Source organism: Marmota flaviventris, chromosome Y (assembly GCF_047511675.1).
Source record: "Marmota flaviventris isolate mMarFla1 chromosome Y, mMarFla1.hap1, whole genome shotgun sequence".
NCBI classification, from domain to species: domain Eukaryota; kingdom Metazoa; phylum Chordata; class Mammalia; order Rodentia; family Sciuridae; genus Marmota; species Marmota flaviventris.
Window position 1 is genome coordinate 18,006,331 of NC_092519.1, and position 13,757 is coordinate 18,020,087.

General features: G+C 69.5%; 1 protein-coding gene and 1 long non-coding RNA gene across 3 annotated transcripts; both read right to left on the reverse strand.

Moving 5' to 3' along the window:
* Nucleotides 1–3,164: 3,164 nt before the first annotated feature.
* On the reverse strand, nt 3,165–11,236 carry LOC139703462 (A-kinase anchor protein 17A-like). 2 transcript variants are annotated; one of them, XM_071606930.1, is made up of 5 exons: nt 11,080–11,236; nt 8,935–9,712; nt 8,653–8,801; nt 5,729–5,969; nt 3,165–4,886 (listed from the first exon to the last, which is right to left on the reverse strand). In XM_071606930.1, the coding sequence occupies exons 2-5, from the start codon at nt 9,694–9,696 to the stop codon at nt 4,008–4,010; spliced, it is 2,031 nt and encodes a 676-aa protein (XP_071463031.1). In that variant the 5' UTR covers nt 9,697–9,712; nt 11,080–11,236; the 3' UTR covers nt 3,165–4,007. The 2 variants fall into 2 exon arrangements, with proteins under 2 accessions (XP_071463031.1, XP_071463032.1); XM_071606931.1 differs by lacking the exon at nt 11,080–11,236 and adding an exon at nt 10,925–10,949.
* Nucleotides 11,237–11,482: 246 nt separating this feature from the next.
* On the reverse strand, nt 11,483–13,313 carry LOC114106896 (uncharacterized). The gene is made up of 3 exons (XR_003585264.2): nt 13,149–13,313; nt 12,011–12,125; nt 11,483–11,926 (listed from the first exon to the last, which is right to left on the reverse strand). It is a non-coding gene; the product is annotated as an uncharacterized lncRNA (long non-coding RNA).
* Nucleotides 13,314–13,757: the final 444 nt, after the last annotated feature.

Here is a 13,757-nt window from a genome sequence, read left to right on the forward strand (position 1 = left end):
AGAAACGTCCCCGCTGTCCCTCATGATGGGCGGCGCAGCTGGCCTGGCCAGGCCTCCCGGAGGGGACCGGGGAGTGTGCGGGGCCCCTGAGACGACCCTGCAGCGCTGGGCGGGGGTGAGGCCGGGTGGGTGGCCACGGAGGCCCAGCGCGGGCCCAAGGCCAGGGTCCAGCTCCCGGACCCACAGGCCCAGGTACGGGGACCCCAGGGCCTGCAGACTGTCCCCAGGGCCGGCAGCATGCAGAGGGTGGCAGGGGGTCGGAGCCGGAGACGAGCCGCCGTGACCAAGGGTCTGTCAGATGCACTTGTGAACAGCCACCGGGCGACGTGACGGTGGACAACACAGGGTCCCTGACGACTCTGTACACGGCAGGACGTGGCTGCGTCCACTTCACGACCCGGTGGCTTCAAACACGTCCCCGTCACTTTAATATGTCTAGGAGCGCGAGGCTGGGCCGAGGGTCCCGGGAACCAAACCCCACCCCACACCTCTGGGAGCCCTGCAGACGGGCCCGGGGACGGGTCATCAGGTGACAGGGGGCCCTCGTGCCATGGCCGTGTCCTCCCAAGGAACAGAGGGGGGGACACAGGCCGACTGTGACCGGTGTTCCCAGTGTGCACACCCGGGTGGCTCAGGACCTAGGAAGGCCACCTCCGTCCAGGGCAGAGGCCGTCGACCCGAGAAGGACACCCCAGCCCTTCAGCTGCCCGTTCCCTGCCGGGGCCCTGGAGGCCACGCACGCACCTCGCACCTGGGTCTTGGTGTGCAGCGGGCGGTCCCTCCACAGGCACCTGTCCTCAGGCTGCAGCAGGGCCAGCAGGAACCCGCGCTCCTACTCCGCTGCCTAGTGCAGGTGGCCCTCAGTGCACAGGGAGGGGCCAGGTGTCCCCTGACCAGGCCCCTCAGTGCACACAGAGGAGCCCAGGTGTCCCCTGGCACAGGCCACCTCCGTATGTAGTCAGCTTATACTTTAAAAGCAGAAGTGTCCCCAGGTCACCGAGGTCCGGGACCCCGGTCACCTCCCCCAGGTGAGGCCCGGCTTGCCCAGTGCTGGGGCCGCCTGGGTCCTGCGGTCTGCAGGCAGAGCTGGCGCCCAGGTCCCTCCAGACGGGGGCTGAGGGCCAGGCAGGTCCCAGGGGAGGGGAGGCCGGCGTCCTGGCCCCCGGGTGGCCGTCTCCCGGCTCAGCCAGGGCAGGGCAGGGCACTGGGACGGCTCTGGTGCCCACCCTGGGCTGCGCCCGCCCCAGCAGAGGCCCGGGAGGTGAGGGCGGAGGCGCGAGGGTCAGAGCAGGGACAGAGGGGGCCTGCCTGTGGACAGTCGCCTCAGCGCCAACGGGCAAGCAGGGGCCCTGGGGGACGTCATCGGCAGCACCCTGCCGCCCGGGCCGCCCGGGAGCTGGGCCTGCAGCCGAGGGGAGCCCAGGGGACCGGGCGCCTGAGGACGTCTGCAGCTGGCGCTGGCCCCGGGGCCCCAGGACACGCCTGGGAGCACGTGCCTTGTCTCCAGACGTCCCCGTCCTGCACCCGGTCCCCAGGCCACCCTCAAGGGCACTCTCTGCCGCCCTTGCGACGCTTCGCCCCGATGGCCGGCCTCCAGCAGGGACCCAGCGGGCGCCTCTTCCCGGGGGCGCTGCCTCCCGTGTGCGGCCGAGCACGAAGACGCGGCGGAGGCCAGGGAAGGCGCCCTGTCCCAGGCCGAGAGCCTGTGCTCCTGGAACCAGACGCCCGGCTGGCCGCGGTCTCCCGGGCCCAGTGGAGCCCTCCGCAGCCCTGCCCCAGCTCTGTCCCCACACCTGACATAAACGCTGTGCCCAGCTTGTCCACCCCAGGGCAGAGGCCTGTGGGCACCAGGGCAGTCCCGCCGTCTGAGCCGCGATGTCAGCAGCCCTCGCCCAACACCGGACACCCCCTGCCTCCGCTTAACTCTCGGGCCTCCAACTGGGAACGCAGGGCACTGACGGTCGGTCAGCACCGTGCCCGTGGCCATCTCTCGACGCCCCTGGACGCCCGTGCCCACTAGGCCACACACACACCCAGTGTGACACCGTGTGTCCCTCTCCCCAGGCCCAGTCCCCTCAGTGCCCGCGTGGTGCCCAGGCCGGGGCCTGTCCCCAGTGCTCCCCCCGGCCAGGCTGGGAGTCTGAGCACGTCATCTGGTCAGTGCCTGACCTCCCCTGGCCACACCTTGTCCTTCAGCCACATTCACTCCTTCCTGACGCTGGGACACAGGGTTCCGGTCCCGGGGTCCTCGGCCCGCTGCCCCCTGGCCCTGTGTCCTCCTGTGCTCACTCCCGACACCCAGGGAGGCAGGGGACCGTCCTCACCAGCCCCTTCCCGGGACACACGACTCACCAGGCCAACACTCAGCAGCAGGCTGGGGGGCCTGGCCAGGGGCAGGGGACTTGGGGAGGACCCAGGTGACGAGGGACGCCGTCTGTGAGCCCTGGTTTCTGATCGGGTAAGAGCTCGGGGTGAACAGGGGCACGGCCAGCCCTCGTGGCCTGAGACCCTTCAGCCAGGGCCACCGTGGTGCCAGCTGCTACCGTGACCACCTGGGGCAGGCGGCCATCTGTCAGGGCCCGTCTCTGGTGAATCCAGTCTCACACGGGGTCTCGGCCTCCGCTCGGCCCGCCCACGGCTCGGCTCGGGTGGGCGTGGCCGGGTGGGCGTGGTCAGCAGCAGGGTGCCGCCCACCCAGGGGGAGGCTCTCAAGGTTGCGCGCGCACCAAGTGGCCTGGGGCTGGGAACCAGCGGCTCCCGGGAAGGCCAAGGCCCTCTGCACCCGGGTCCACCAGGCTGGGCTGACCATGCTGTCCACAGCCCCCCAGGGTGCCGGTCCTCCCCGCTGTCCCAGCTCGATTCCCGGGACGCAGGGACGGACCACACGGAGCTCGGAGCTCCAGAGGCGGGTGTCCGCGAGGCCTTCCTGCCCGGCCTCCCAGGGTAGACGGTGACCGAGGCTCACGGGAGCACAGGAGGGACCGTCACCGGGCACGCACACCTGGGACTGCCGAGCCTCGCGGGCCAGAGCCGCACTGACCCAGCCAGGCTCCTGACCTCATGGCCTCGAGGGACTCGCCGCCCAGGAGACGCGGAAAGACAGTGGGGAAAGAGGGAGGACCGCGGGGACACCGAGAGCCGCAGCACACGGGGCGACAGCGGAGTTCGTGGAAAAGGTTTATTTCACCGTAAAAAGGCAAACTGCAGTGAACACGTCCTCCTAAGGGGCGGCCAGCTACCAAGTGTCTGCGCGTCACCGTCTCAGGACACGGTAGAGAACGCAGCGTCGGGCCGGGACGCTGGGGCCGTGACTGTCGGGCACATTCCAGGTAAAAATCATTTAGCAAAACGGCTTCTTAGAAAAACCACCGCTGACCCCTCCTAGACCAAAGCCTGTAACCTACTCGGGCTTCACCGCCCGGGGACAAAACGGGGAGGGTCTGAAGTCAAGGGGCATCGGGCAGCCTGGCCACGCCCGCCCCGGGCCGGCGACCCTGGCTCCTGGCCGTCACCTCGGTGGCTGGCCATCCCCGGCTGCCATTCCGGATGGGTCAGTTAGGACAGGAGGAAACCCAGCCCCAGGGCCCTCCCTGCTCGCTGCCTGCGGGAGGCGGACGGCCCGCTGGGGTCTGGAGGGTCCCGGCCTCAGGCAGGACAGGCTGGTGCGCGCCCCTGCAGCGGAGGCGCGGCGGCCCGTCTTTCCGCGGGTCTGGGCGCCTCTCCCGGTTCCGAGGCAGGCGACATTAAAGCTATCGGGTCAGCAGGTTCAGAGGAGAAGTAAAGCTCGTGGCGCGGGCCGGCGGCCGGACTGGCCAGCTGGGCCGTGGAGACTGGAGAGGGACCCGGCACCGTCTTCCGGCGGGTGGCCAGGTGGCGGCCGCGGGTGGCTGGGCTGTGGGAGTCAGCGTGGCGGTGCGCGGGCGGGCGGGCGGGCGGGCGGGCGGAGAGCGCGGAGCGGGCGGGCCCTGGCCCCTGGCCCCTGGCCCCTGGCCCGGCGCCGCCCTTCATCACCTGCTCCAGGCGCTGCGCTGCCTGCTGGGCGAGCGCGGGCGGGAGTGCGGGCTGCGGCGGCGGTGGCGGCTGCGCTTCCGGCTGGCGCTGCCCCGGCGCTGCCGGCTGCGCTCCCGGCGGCCACGCCGGTCCTGGCTGTGCGACCTCCGCGGGCTGGCGCTGCGCCGCGGGCTGCCGTCCTGGTCCTGGTCCTGGTGCTTCTTGTGGGAGCGCCGCTCCTGGCGCGGCCGCCCGTCCTCGCGGCTGCCCGTGCGCCGGGCCCGGCTCCTCTCGCGCGCGCGGCGGTCCTCGGCGCTGCCCTCGCGGCTGGCCCGGCCGCGGCCCCGGCTGGGCTCGCGGTTGCACTTGTCCTGCTCGGAGCGCGCCTCCCTCTTGGCCAGGCTCTGCTCGCCGCCGGCGGGGGCGCCCCTGGGCGGCGGCGCGTTGTCGGGGAGGCAGGAGAGCACGCCGGCGCCCCTCTTCTCGGGCGAGCCGCCCTCCGGGCCCGCGGTCTCCTCGGCGCTGTTCCCGTTCACGCTCCGGGGGGCGCCGTCGGCCTCGGGGCGCGGCGGGGTCTCCTTGGGGGTCCCGGGGGCCGGCTGGCCCAGGAGCGGGTGCAGCGAGGCGGCGCCCACGCCGCCGGAGGACACGGTCTGCAGGATGTCCAGCACGGGCTGCAGCAGGTCCTCGGGCGGCCGCGCGTCGTCCGCCTTGCGGCTGAGCAGGAGGCTGAGCAGGCGCCCGCGCAACTCCCGCTCCCGGCGCTGCAGGCCGAGCGCGCGCTCCTTCTCCTCCTCCACGCGCCGCAGCTCGGCCTCCTGCAGCCGCCGCCGCTCCTCCTGCTGCTGCAGCCGCCGCCGCTCCTCCTGCTGCTCGGCCTCCTGCAGCTTGGCGGCCTGCGTGGGGAGGGCACAGCTCAGGGACTGCGGGCCACGCGGGCCACAGCGCGGAGCTAGGACGGCCTGGCAGCCTGTGGCCGGGGAGCAGAGGACGTCACCCGGGCCCGGGGCCTGCAGAGGCGAGGCCGCAGACCGCCTGGCGTTCCCGGCTCCCTGGGGACAAGCGGTCTGGTCGCCCCGGGGCCGGCGGGCTGGGCCTCGCCCAGCGCCCCAGGCGCCCCACCCAGCCTGCGGTGGGGGCGCCGGCGGTGGCCGCCGCGGGAGCGGAGCCGGGGCGCTAGGCGGCCGGCTGGACCGGCCTGGTGGGCGCTGGCGCGGCCCGGGTGAGTGTCTTCAATATTCACCGTGGACGGGCCGAGCTGCCCGAGTCTCAGCACTCTGGCCAGGCTGCCTCCCGGGGAGCTGAGCACCGCTGCAATCAGACAACAGGTTAGGGGGCGCCGCCGGTCCCCGGGAGCTCGCAGCACGGCCTGAGTGCGCTCAGCGCGGCCGCACTCACCGCGAGCCTCGGCAGGGGCGAGGCAGCTCCGGCCGCAGGGCTCAGGCCCGGGCCACGGCACCTGTCGGGTCCCGCCCAGGGTCGCGGGCGGCAGCGGGCGCCCCTCCTACAGGAGGCTCGGCCTCCTCCCCACGTGGCGGGCCGTCGGCGGGCACAGAGGCACCGCCCGAGGGGCATGAGGGGCACGAGGGGCAGCGCTCCGCCCGGCCACACCCCGAGCCCGGTGCAGAGCAGCCTGGAAGGCCAGCGCGGCCCTGCGCCCTCCCAGCGCCGGCCCCAGGGGAGGGCGCTGCCGCCCGGCCACACGGGGAGGGCCCCGCCCCCGCCCCCAGGTCGGTACCTTGGCCCTGCTCAGCAGCTCGGCGACCAGGCGCAGCGACTGCAGGTTGCGCTGCGCCAGCAGCAGCCGGCGCTCCTCCAGGCGGATCTTGTGCTGCAGCTGCCGCTGCTCCTCCGCCTGCACCTTCTGCAGCTTCCTCTGGCTGCGCCGCGACTCGCGCTCCCGCTGCTTCTGCTCGCGCCTGCGCAGCTTCTCCTCCCGCTTGCGCTCGCGCTCCAGCTCCTCCAGCGCCTTCTGCTTCCTGCGGGGAGCGGGGGCTGCTGGGGCCACGGCACAGACCGCAGCGGGGGGCGAGGCGGGGGCACCCCGAGACTCCGCCCACCAGGGACCCCGGGGAGCGGGGGTCTGGAGAGGGAGCACGCAGCCAGGCAAGGGGAGGCCCACCCCCACACCGGGCACCCTGGGCCCCGGGCGGCCGCGCACTCGGGCGGCGCCCTCGGAACCAGGGCCAGGCTCGCGGCCCCGCGAGGACAAGACACAGGGCCCGGAGGGAAGCGCGGCACAAGGCGGCCTCGGCCAGCACCAGGTGGCCACCGAGACCACAGCAGCGCGCCCACCCCAGCCGCCCCGCCACAGCACAGGTCGGCGCTGGCGACACGCAGCTTCCTGTCACCTGGGCTTGGGCAGAGGCGGCAGCTCCCGGCGGCTCGGGAGCAAGAGACAGGGGCAGGACCCCCGCACACCGCAGGACACCGCCCGAGGGACAGCCCGAGGAAAAGGCAAGAGGCCCGCAGGAGCACAGCCAGCCTGGGGACCAGGCCCAACACAAGCAAGGTCACCCGGACAGAGCAGCACTGACCACGGCCTGGACCCCACTAGAAGGGCCGGAGAGCCCGGGGGAGGGACTCCTCCTGTCTCCTCCCACTGTTGGCATCAAGGTGACAGTGACCACGGCAGACTCCATCAAACTGCACCTCAACACCGGCTAGGGGTGCGGCCACCTGCCCCAGCAGCCCACAGCCGGACAGCCAGGCCCTGGGGCAGCCCTAGAAGCCCTGCTCTCCATGGCCCTGGGGATAGGGACACTGCAGGAGGCCCTGGCCCCACCCAAGGCAGAACCCAGGGGGCTGCTGGGAGCAGAGGGCTCCCCACAGGCTGTCCTGCAGGACCCCCGAGAGACCCTGGCGCCTACAGCGACTCCCGAGAGCCACGGCAGGCGGGACCACCAGGACCCTGGCCCCGAGAGCAGCATCAGGTGCACGGAGGGACGCAGGCTCCCCAGAGGACGCGGGAGGAACGACGACCCGTTCGTCCGCGCCCCCGCCTGGCCCAGGCACACCGTCCACAGGCCTAGAGAGGGGACCCACTGACTGCCCCCAGCCCAGAGAGGTGGCGGAGCAACAAGACGGGCCCCAGGAGCTGAGCACACTGCCTGCTCCCAGCAAAGGGTGGGCCCAGCACAAGGCCAGGAGGCACCCAGGGGCAAGAGCAGCCAAGGGAGCCATGGCACCCAGAGGTCCCCATGCCACCGGGCTGAGGCGGGGGCAGAGTCACAGCAGTCCCTGGAGGTCCTGCGGATGGCTGCTGCCTGCAAGGTCCCAAGCCTGGTCCCCAAGCGAGCAGCAAGTCTCACACTCTTGCTGGAACTTGACTCCCACGGTGGAGAGTCCTGGGAGCCTCCTGGGCCCCACTCGTCACAGAGGAGAGGCCTGGGGGTGCTCTGCCGCCCCCCAGGCCAGCTCGCCCCTCGGCCTGGCCTGCCTCTCCCCAGTCGGGCTCCACAGGGCGCCCCTCGCCCTCTGGCCCTCTGTCCCCTAAACGGACGCCCCCCCCCCCCACGGGCTGTCTTGCAAGGCTGTGACACGGCCATCTCCCCAGGCCCCCCATCTGGTGTGGGGACGGAGGCCCAGCTCTGGTCACGACACATCAGAGCTGCTTTCTGGAACACCTGGGACCTTCTGCCACACGGGGAGGCCAGTGGGAGGACCCCAGCGTCCGCCTCCAAGAACAAGCCGCTGGCTCGGGCACAGGACAGGAGAGCCTGTGGTACTGCTGCCCACCCCAGCCCCTGCCCTGCCTCCAGGCCCCGCGGTCACCGTAAGATCCACAGCACCAGTCACTCAACTCCAGCTCCGCCAAACACAGCTGGCCCAAGCGCACTGCGGCCGCCCTCCCCGGGCGTTGTCGCCTCCGCCCACGGGGTTCCTCCACAAGGCTGGGCGGGGGCAGCACAAGGTCCCTGGGGTCACACAGGACGGACCCACTGTGGAACCCAGCGCTGGGGCCGCTGGGCACACGTGCGGCATCGCACACTCACGCACACCCACGCACAGCCCGCGTGCACCTGAGAAACAAGGGGAATCGTGGTCGATGATAAGGTAGAGCCCCCACCTCGTGGGCAGCGCGCTCAAGGGCCAGAAGCGGGGCGCGGGGCCGCTGGCCCAGCAGAGGGGCGGGGGGAGGGCGGACACGCCGCAGAGAAACCGCAGCTCGTGGTTCGCAGTGGACCTGTCCCCGCCCGAGCTGCACGGAACTGCGCCCACGTCGCGGGCCGTGCTGAGCCACAGCGGCAGGCGGCCCTGACCGGGTCGCCCTGTCGGCTCCACCACGGCCAGAGACCCCAACGCCTGCGCCGTGGCCAACGTCACCCCCACCTCTGGAGGCACCCGCAGCCTCCACCACGGCACAAGCGCTGGTTCTGGGCCGCTGCAGGGTCCCAGCCTCAGGAGGCACGGCCCGCGGTTCCGCAGACGTCCCTCCCACGGGGCGCTGGCCACCAGGGGCGGGGCAGGGGCAGGGGCAGGGCAGGGGCAGGGGCAGGGCAGGGGCAGGGGCAGGGGCAGGCGCTCGCACACGGTGGGCCACGCTCAGGCACGTGCTCACGCACAGGACACGCGAGCACGCACAGGACACGCGAGCACGCACAGGTGGCGGCACGGCGCGCACGCTCGGGCACGCGCACGCACGGGGCACGCGCGCAGTACCTCTCCTCGGCGCGCTGCCGCTCCTCCGCCTCCTTCTCACGGCGCTTCTGCGCCTCGCGCTGCCGCTCCAGCTCCTGCAGCTTCTGCCGCTCCAGCTGCCGCTTCCTGATGGAGGCGTCGCTCAGGTGCTTGGTGGAGTCGAAGGACACCTTGAGGCAGGACACGGGCCGTGGCGGTCTCCGCAGGCACCTGCGGCCCTGGGGACCCGCCGAGCGACCTGGGCCCGGGCCCCGGGCCCACCCGCGGGAGCCCCGCCCACCCGGCCACCGGGCAGCCGCCCACCTTGATGCTGCAGGCCACGGCCTTGCCGTCGTCGCCCTTGAACATGAGCTTCATGCCGCGCAGCGCGCTCATGGCCTGGATGAAGCCCACGTACTCGCGGTACTGCACGTAGGCCTCGAAGTTGAGGTGGCCCCCGAAGCTGAAGGTGTGGAAGTTCCGGCCCGTCATCTCCTCCCGGTAGGGGTCCAGCATGGGGATGTCCACGTTGCGGATCTCCCCGAACTTCTCGAACACCTGCACCAGCACCTCCTCGCTGGGCTTCTCCGAGCCCGACTCCTTCTGCGCGAACCACTTGCAGGGCAGCCCCTCCAGGTGGATGGTGTCCGGCCGCTCCCCGGGCAGCGTCTCGTTCATGTCCTTGGCGTCGCGGAAGAAGGAGTCCCAGTCGTGGCGCGTGGGGAAGTCGATCTTGAACTCGGCGGCGCGCACCTTGAGGATGTCCGAGAAGCCGCTGAGCTTGATGGTCTTGCCGTCCAGGCAGGCCAGGAAGGACCGCACCAGGCTGCGGTTCTCCACCTCGCCCTCGAAGCGGATGAAGTCCATGGTGCTCTTGGAGATGCGCAGCGTCGAGAACTGGTGGTGCTGCACCATGCCCTTGAGCCGCTCCATCACCTCCCAGTTGGAGATGGACTTGCCCGGCTGCTTCAGCTGCGGCAGGGCCACGCTGATGGTCATCTTGGTGATGGGCTTGAGGTACAGGCCGTAGGAGGGGCACAGCTCCACGGCCTCAGACGTGTCGTGCACGATGGTAGCCGCGGCCATAGCCGGGACCTTGGGCCTGAAACACAGAGCGCAGGTCAGGGCCAGGCCGGGGCCAAGGGGACCCAGCGCCCAATTCAGAATTGGAGCCCAGGGAGAAGAGACCGCGGCCCTCCCTGGTCAGGGGCCTTCCTCTGCGGAGAACGACTTAGTCCCCGAGAGTGGGACCCGAAGGGGAAGACACTGGTCGACAGAGGTCCTCCAGGGAAAGTGAGGGCCCACGGCCTCCAGGACTGGACACCTGCCCCACCACCCCAGCTCCCCAGGATGAACATGACCAGTCCCCGGCGCAGCAGGTAGGGGCAAGCCGGACAGGCCGACTCCACAGGAAGGTGCAGAGGACACCAGGGGAAGGAAGGGGCAGAGAGCCCCGGGCTCCCGCCACTGGGAAGGAGGTGGCCCTGTTGTGGCCCTGTATGTGGTTTGATGACAGAGAACTCACAGGAAAAAACCCGGAACACCGACCCTGAGGGCTCACCGTGGGCAGGCCAGCACCAGAGACCACAGGGCCTCTCCCGAGCCCCCACCGGGACCTGGAACCTGGCCGGCGCCTCCCAACCACCCTGCCCCGCTCTGCTGGTCAGCTGGAACTGCTGCAGGTGGACGGCCACCCACCACCTTCACCTGCAAGCTCCCCGCCAGGCCCTGAGGCACGGACACGGCCTGCCCTCCACCGCCTGCAGCCAAGATGCAGGGTCCCAGGGCAGGGGACACCACCTGCGCCAGGAGGAGGGCCTGTGTGGGTGTCTGGACAGAAGCCTGCGACCCTCCCGCAGGACTGCAGGGCGGCACCAGGCGACTGACCCGGAGCCAGGGCAGCTCTGCCACCTGCCAGTACCCCGCCCCCGGCCTCCCTGTGACGACCACCCTTCTGTCGTGCCGCCCGCGACCTCGATGGTCCCTAGAGCCCCTCCCTCCCAGGGCCCCAGCCCCGCAGGGGACCCAGTACAGCTGGACACCGCGGACCTCCGCACCCCGTGGCCCCCACGTCCCCAGCCCTGGCAGCGCCGTGCAGTGCAGCGGCTCGGCCCGCGGCCCCGGAGCGACCCCGCCGCCGTCACCGGGGCCAGCCCCAGCCCCCACCCTCCGGGCACCGGCCCCCGGCGCCCCCGGCCGCGAGCCCCCAACCCCCGCACGCCGTTGGCCACGGCCACCCTCCACCCTCCCGGCGCCGGAGTCGCCCCCGCGGGCCCCCATAGCCCACCCACCCGGCCCCGGAGAGGCTCCGCACCTCCTTCCCGGAGCGACCAGGTACCTGCCCCGTCCAGGCCCCGCCCCACCGCCAGGCCCCGCCCCCACCGCCAGGCCCCGCCCCCGCCGCCGGCCCGGCCCTGCCAGGGCGGCGGTTGGGGCGGCCGGGCCGGCGCCAGAGCGCCACTCACTCACCGGCGCGGGGCTCCGCCTGCGTCCCGGCCCGCCGCCGCCGCCGCTGGCCCGCGCTCCCGCCGTTCCCCGGGCAGGCACTGCCTCCCCGCCCGGCGTCGCCACCGTCCACCGGAGGCGCCCCTGACGCGACCCGCCGCCGCCGCCGCCGCCCGCCCCCTGTGACGCACTTCCGCTTCCGGAGCGGGACTCGCGGAAGCGGACGCGCGGCGGCCCCAGGCTGCGCCTCGGCGCCCTGGCACCGCCCCTGAGAGGCGGGACTTCCGGGCCGCCGGAGGCTGCCCTGCGCATGCGCGTGTCCGCCCCGCCCCCACGCGGCCACCTGTGGCTGGGCCCGAGTCGGGGGCTGTCGCAGGGGTCCAGATGCAGCTGCGCAGCCCCCGTGCAATGGATCCTTGGTGTGAAAACGTGCACGATGTATCTGTAAATCCCACAGGGAAATAAAGTAGCAGGATTGTGAATGACAGGTCATATGCTAATGCACTGCATGCAATCCAGGTAATGGGCCGAGTGTCATTGTCACCGATGGGTGACAGGCCAACACGATATGTATGAATGCCATGCAGTTCTCTCCTACAGGGAGATCAATACTACGGTGGTTAGTGGGGTGACAGACTAACCTAGGACATGTGAGCCCCAGGTCATAGTCCTCGGGGACATAGTAAAACTGCACAGCAAATGCGACGTGCTCGTGCAATGCGACAGAGTAGGCCTCAGTCCCACGCAAGGCAATGCCACGGTCTGGAATGTCCTCGTGCACTTCTCAGTGATGATAGTGAAATGCAGCTGATGACGTGCTCTAGGTACAGTCCGCGAGTATGACCCCATGGGTAACAGGATTCCGTGATACCTGGGTGCACGAGTTCCCTGGGATGAACTCTATAGCGTGACAAAATACCGTGACACGATCGTTCACGATAGGCAACGTACTAACCGGGTGTGTGTGTGAGTTCCCCCGGATCCATTTCTGCAGTAGAGTAAAATGCACGGTGTGATTGTTCCTGATGTACCCTGTTAACGTGGTGTCGCGTGAGTCCCCCGTGATAAAACTGCATAAGAGAATCCTTTCGTCGTTAGTGACATATAACATAAATAATACGCAAACTCACGTCATCCTAACCCGCACGGCTACTCTAAGAAAACCCCAGAACACGGTGGCTCATGGTATCTGAGATACTGACGTGGCATACGGAAAGTCCCTGCCATAATTCGGTGACTCAATAATGGGATTAGCGGATGGGACCAATCCCTCACGCATGTCACTCACCCGTTCCTGATTAGTATGTCTAATGTCAAGGACTTCTTTGGTGGTGTCTCCCTGAGGGGACGATCAGTGACTGAACTGTAGGCTGGGAAGCTCTGACCATCTGCCCGATTCTTGGCAAGCCGCGGGGTGACCCTGCCCCAGATCTGTCACAAGATTCCCAGTGATGTCACCCTACCTTGGCCACCTGTTCAAAGGCGTCACGCCCTGACTTCCAATGTCCCCAGTGTTTGTGTCATGCTGTGCGGGTCGACTCTGAGGAGCTGCTAAATTTAGAGGCTGCGTGTGCGCTCAGCTGCGTGACGCGTTTTCAAAGCAAATTAACAGGTGAGATGGGAGGGTTCCCTGGTCACCAGCCGGCACCTAGAGGTGGCACGTGCATACCTCATGGGCTCCCCTCTGGTTCTCTGTGCAAGGGAAATCTGAGTAAAATGGGATATCACCGTGTGCCATGAAGGTGTCCAAGCAGGTGACCTCTAGCTAGTGAGACGAGGGTTTGCCCTCGGTGGGCCTGACCTAATCAGGTGAGCGCCTCCCCCCCCCACACCCCGCAAGAGGGTCTAGAACTCAGAACTAAGGAATCAGAAGGACGTCACAGTTTCTCCACAAGGGACATCCAGGGACCACAGAAGAGGCTCCCCCAACCCCCACAGAGGGAGACTGCAGCCATCCATCCACCCACCCACCCATCTACCCATCCACCCACTTCACTCCTGCAGCCTCGGTCTCCCTAACCATGGGCCCTCTCTCTGGGTCCCTGTCTCTTTCCCCAGAACGGCTCCCTCCCACTAGGTGGCACACATGCTACCTTGATGCACAGGGGACTAGGTGGTGGCCATGGTCTTTTGGTTGGGAGGGTCACTGGGTCCTTCAGCCCTCAGCAGAGACACCCGTGGTTTCCTGTGGACCTTGCCCTGCAGGTGACAGTCACCCTCTGCACCTCACCCGCTGCTAGAATATTCTCCAGCAATCCCAGAGCTTCCGATGCACCTGTCGGTCTATCCTCGTCAGCAGGACAGACGGAGAGGGGCACAGAGGTGTCACATGGTGACCACTCTGTGAATCACCGTCAGGACGAATCTGTCGTCTCCTGGTGGTGGGTGTGCAGATCAGTCCCACTTTTCCCGGGAAGTCCGAGCTCCGTTTGGCGTGTGAATTACCGTTTTCGATACCCACCGGTCACCTTCGACTCAGCCACCGCACGGCCGGCACCCGTCCTGCAGAATTGTCCCCATACAGGGCACTCAAAGTTGCACGTATTGTACGTGCATGTATCAGCCCCCACAGGCACCCAAGGTCGGTGGGCTAGAAGCATCTGTGCACAGACGTCCGCCTCAATCCGGCTGGTGGAAGATCGGGGCGTCCCCGAGATCACCCATGAGCTGCAAAGAAATCAGGAATCACATTGCCTACGGCC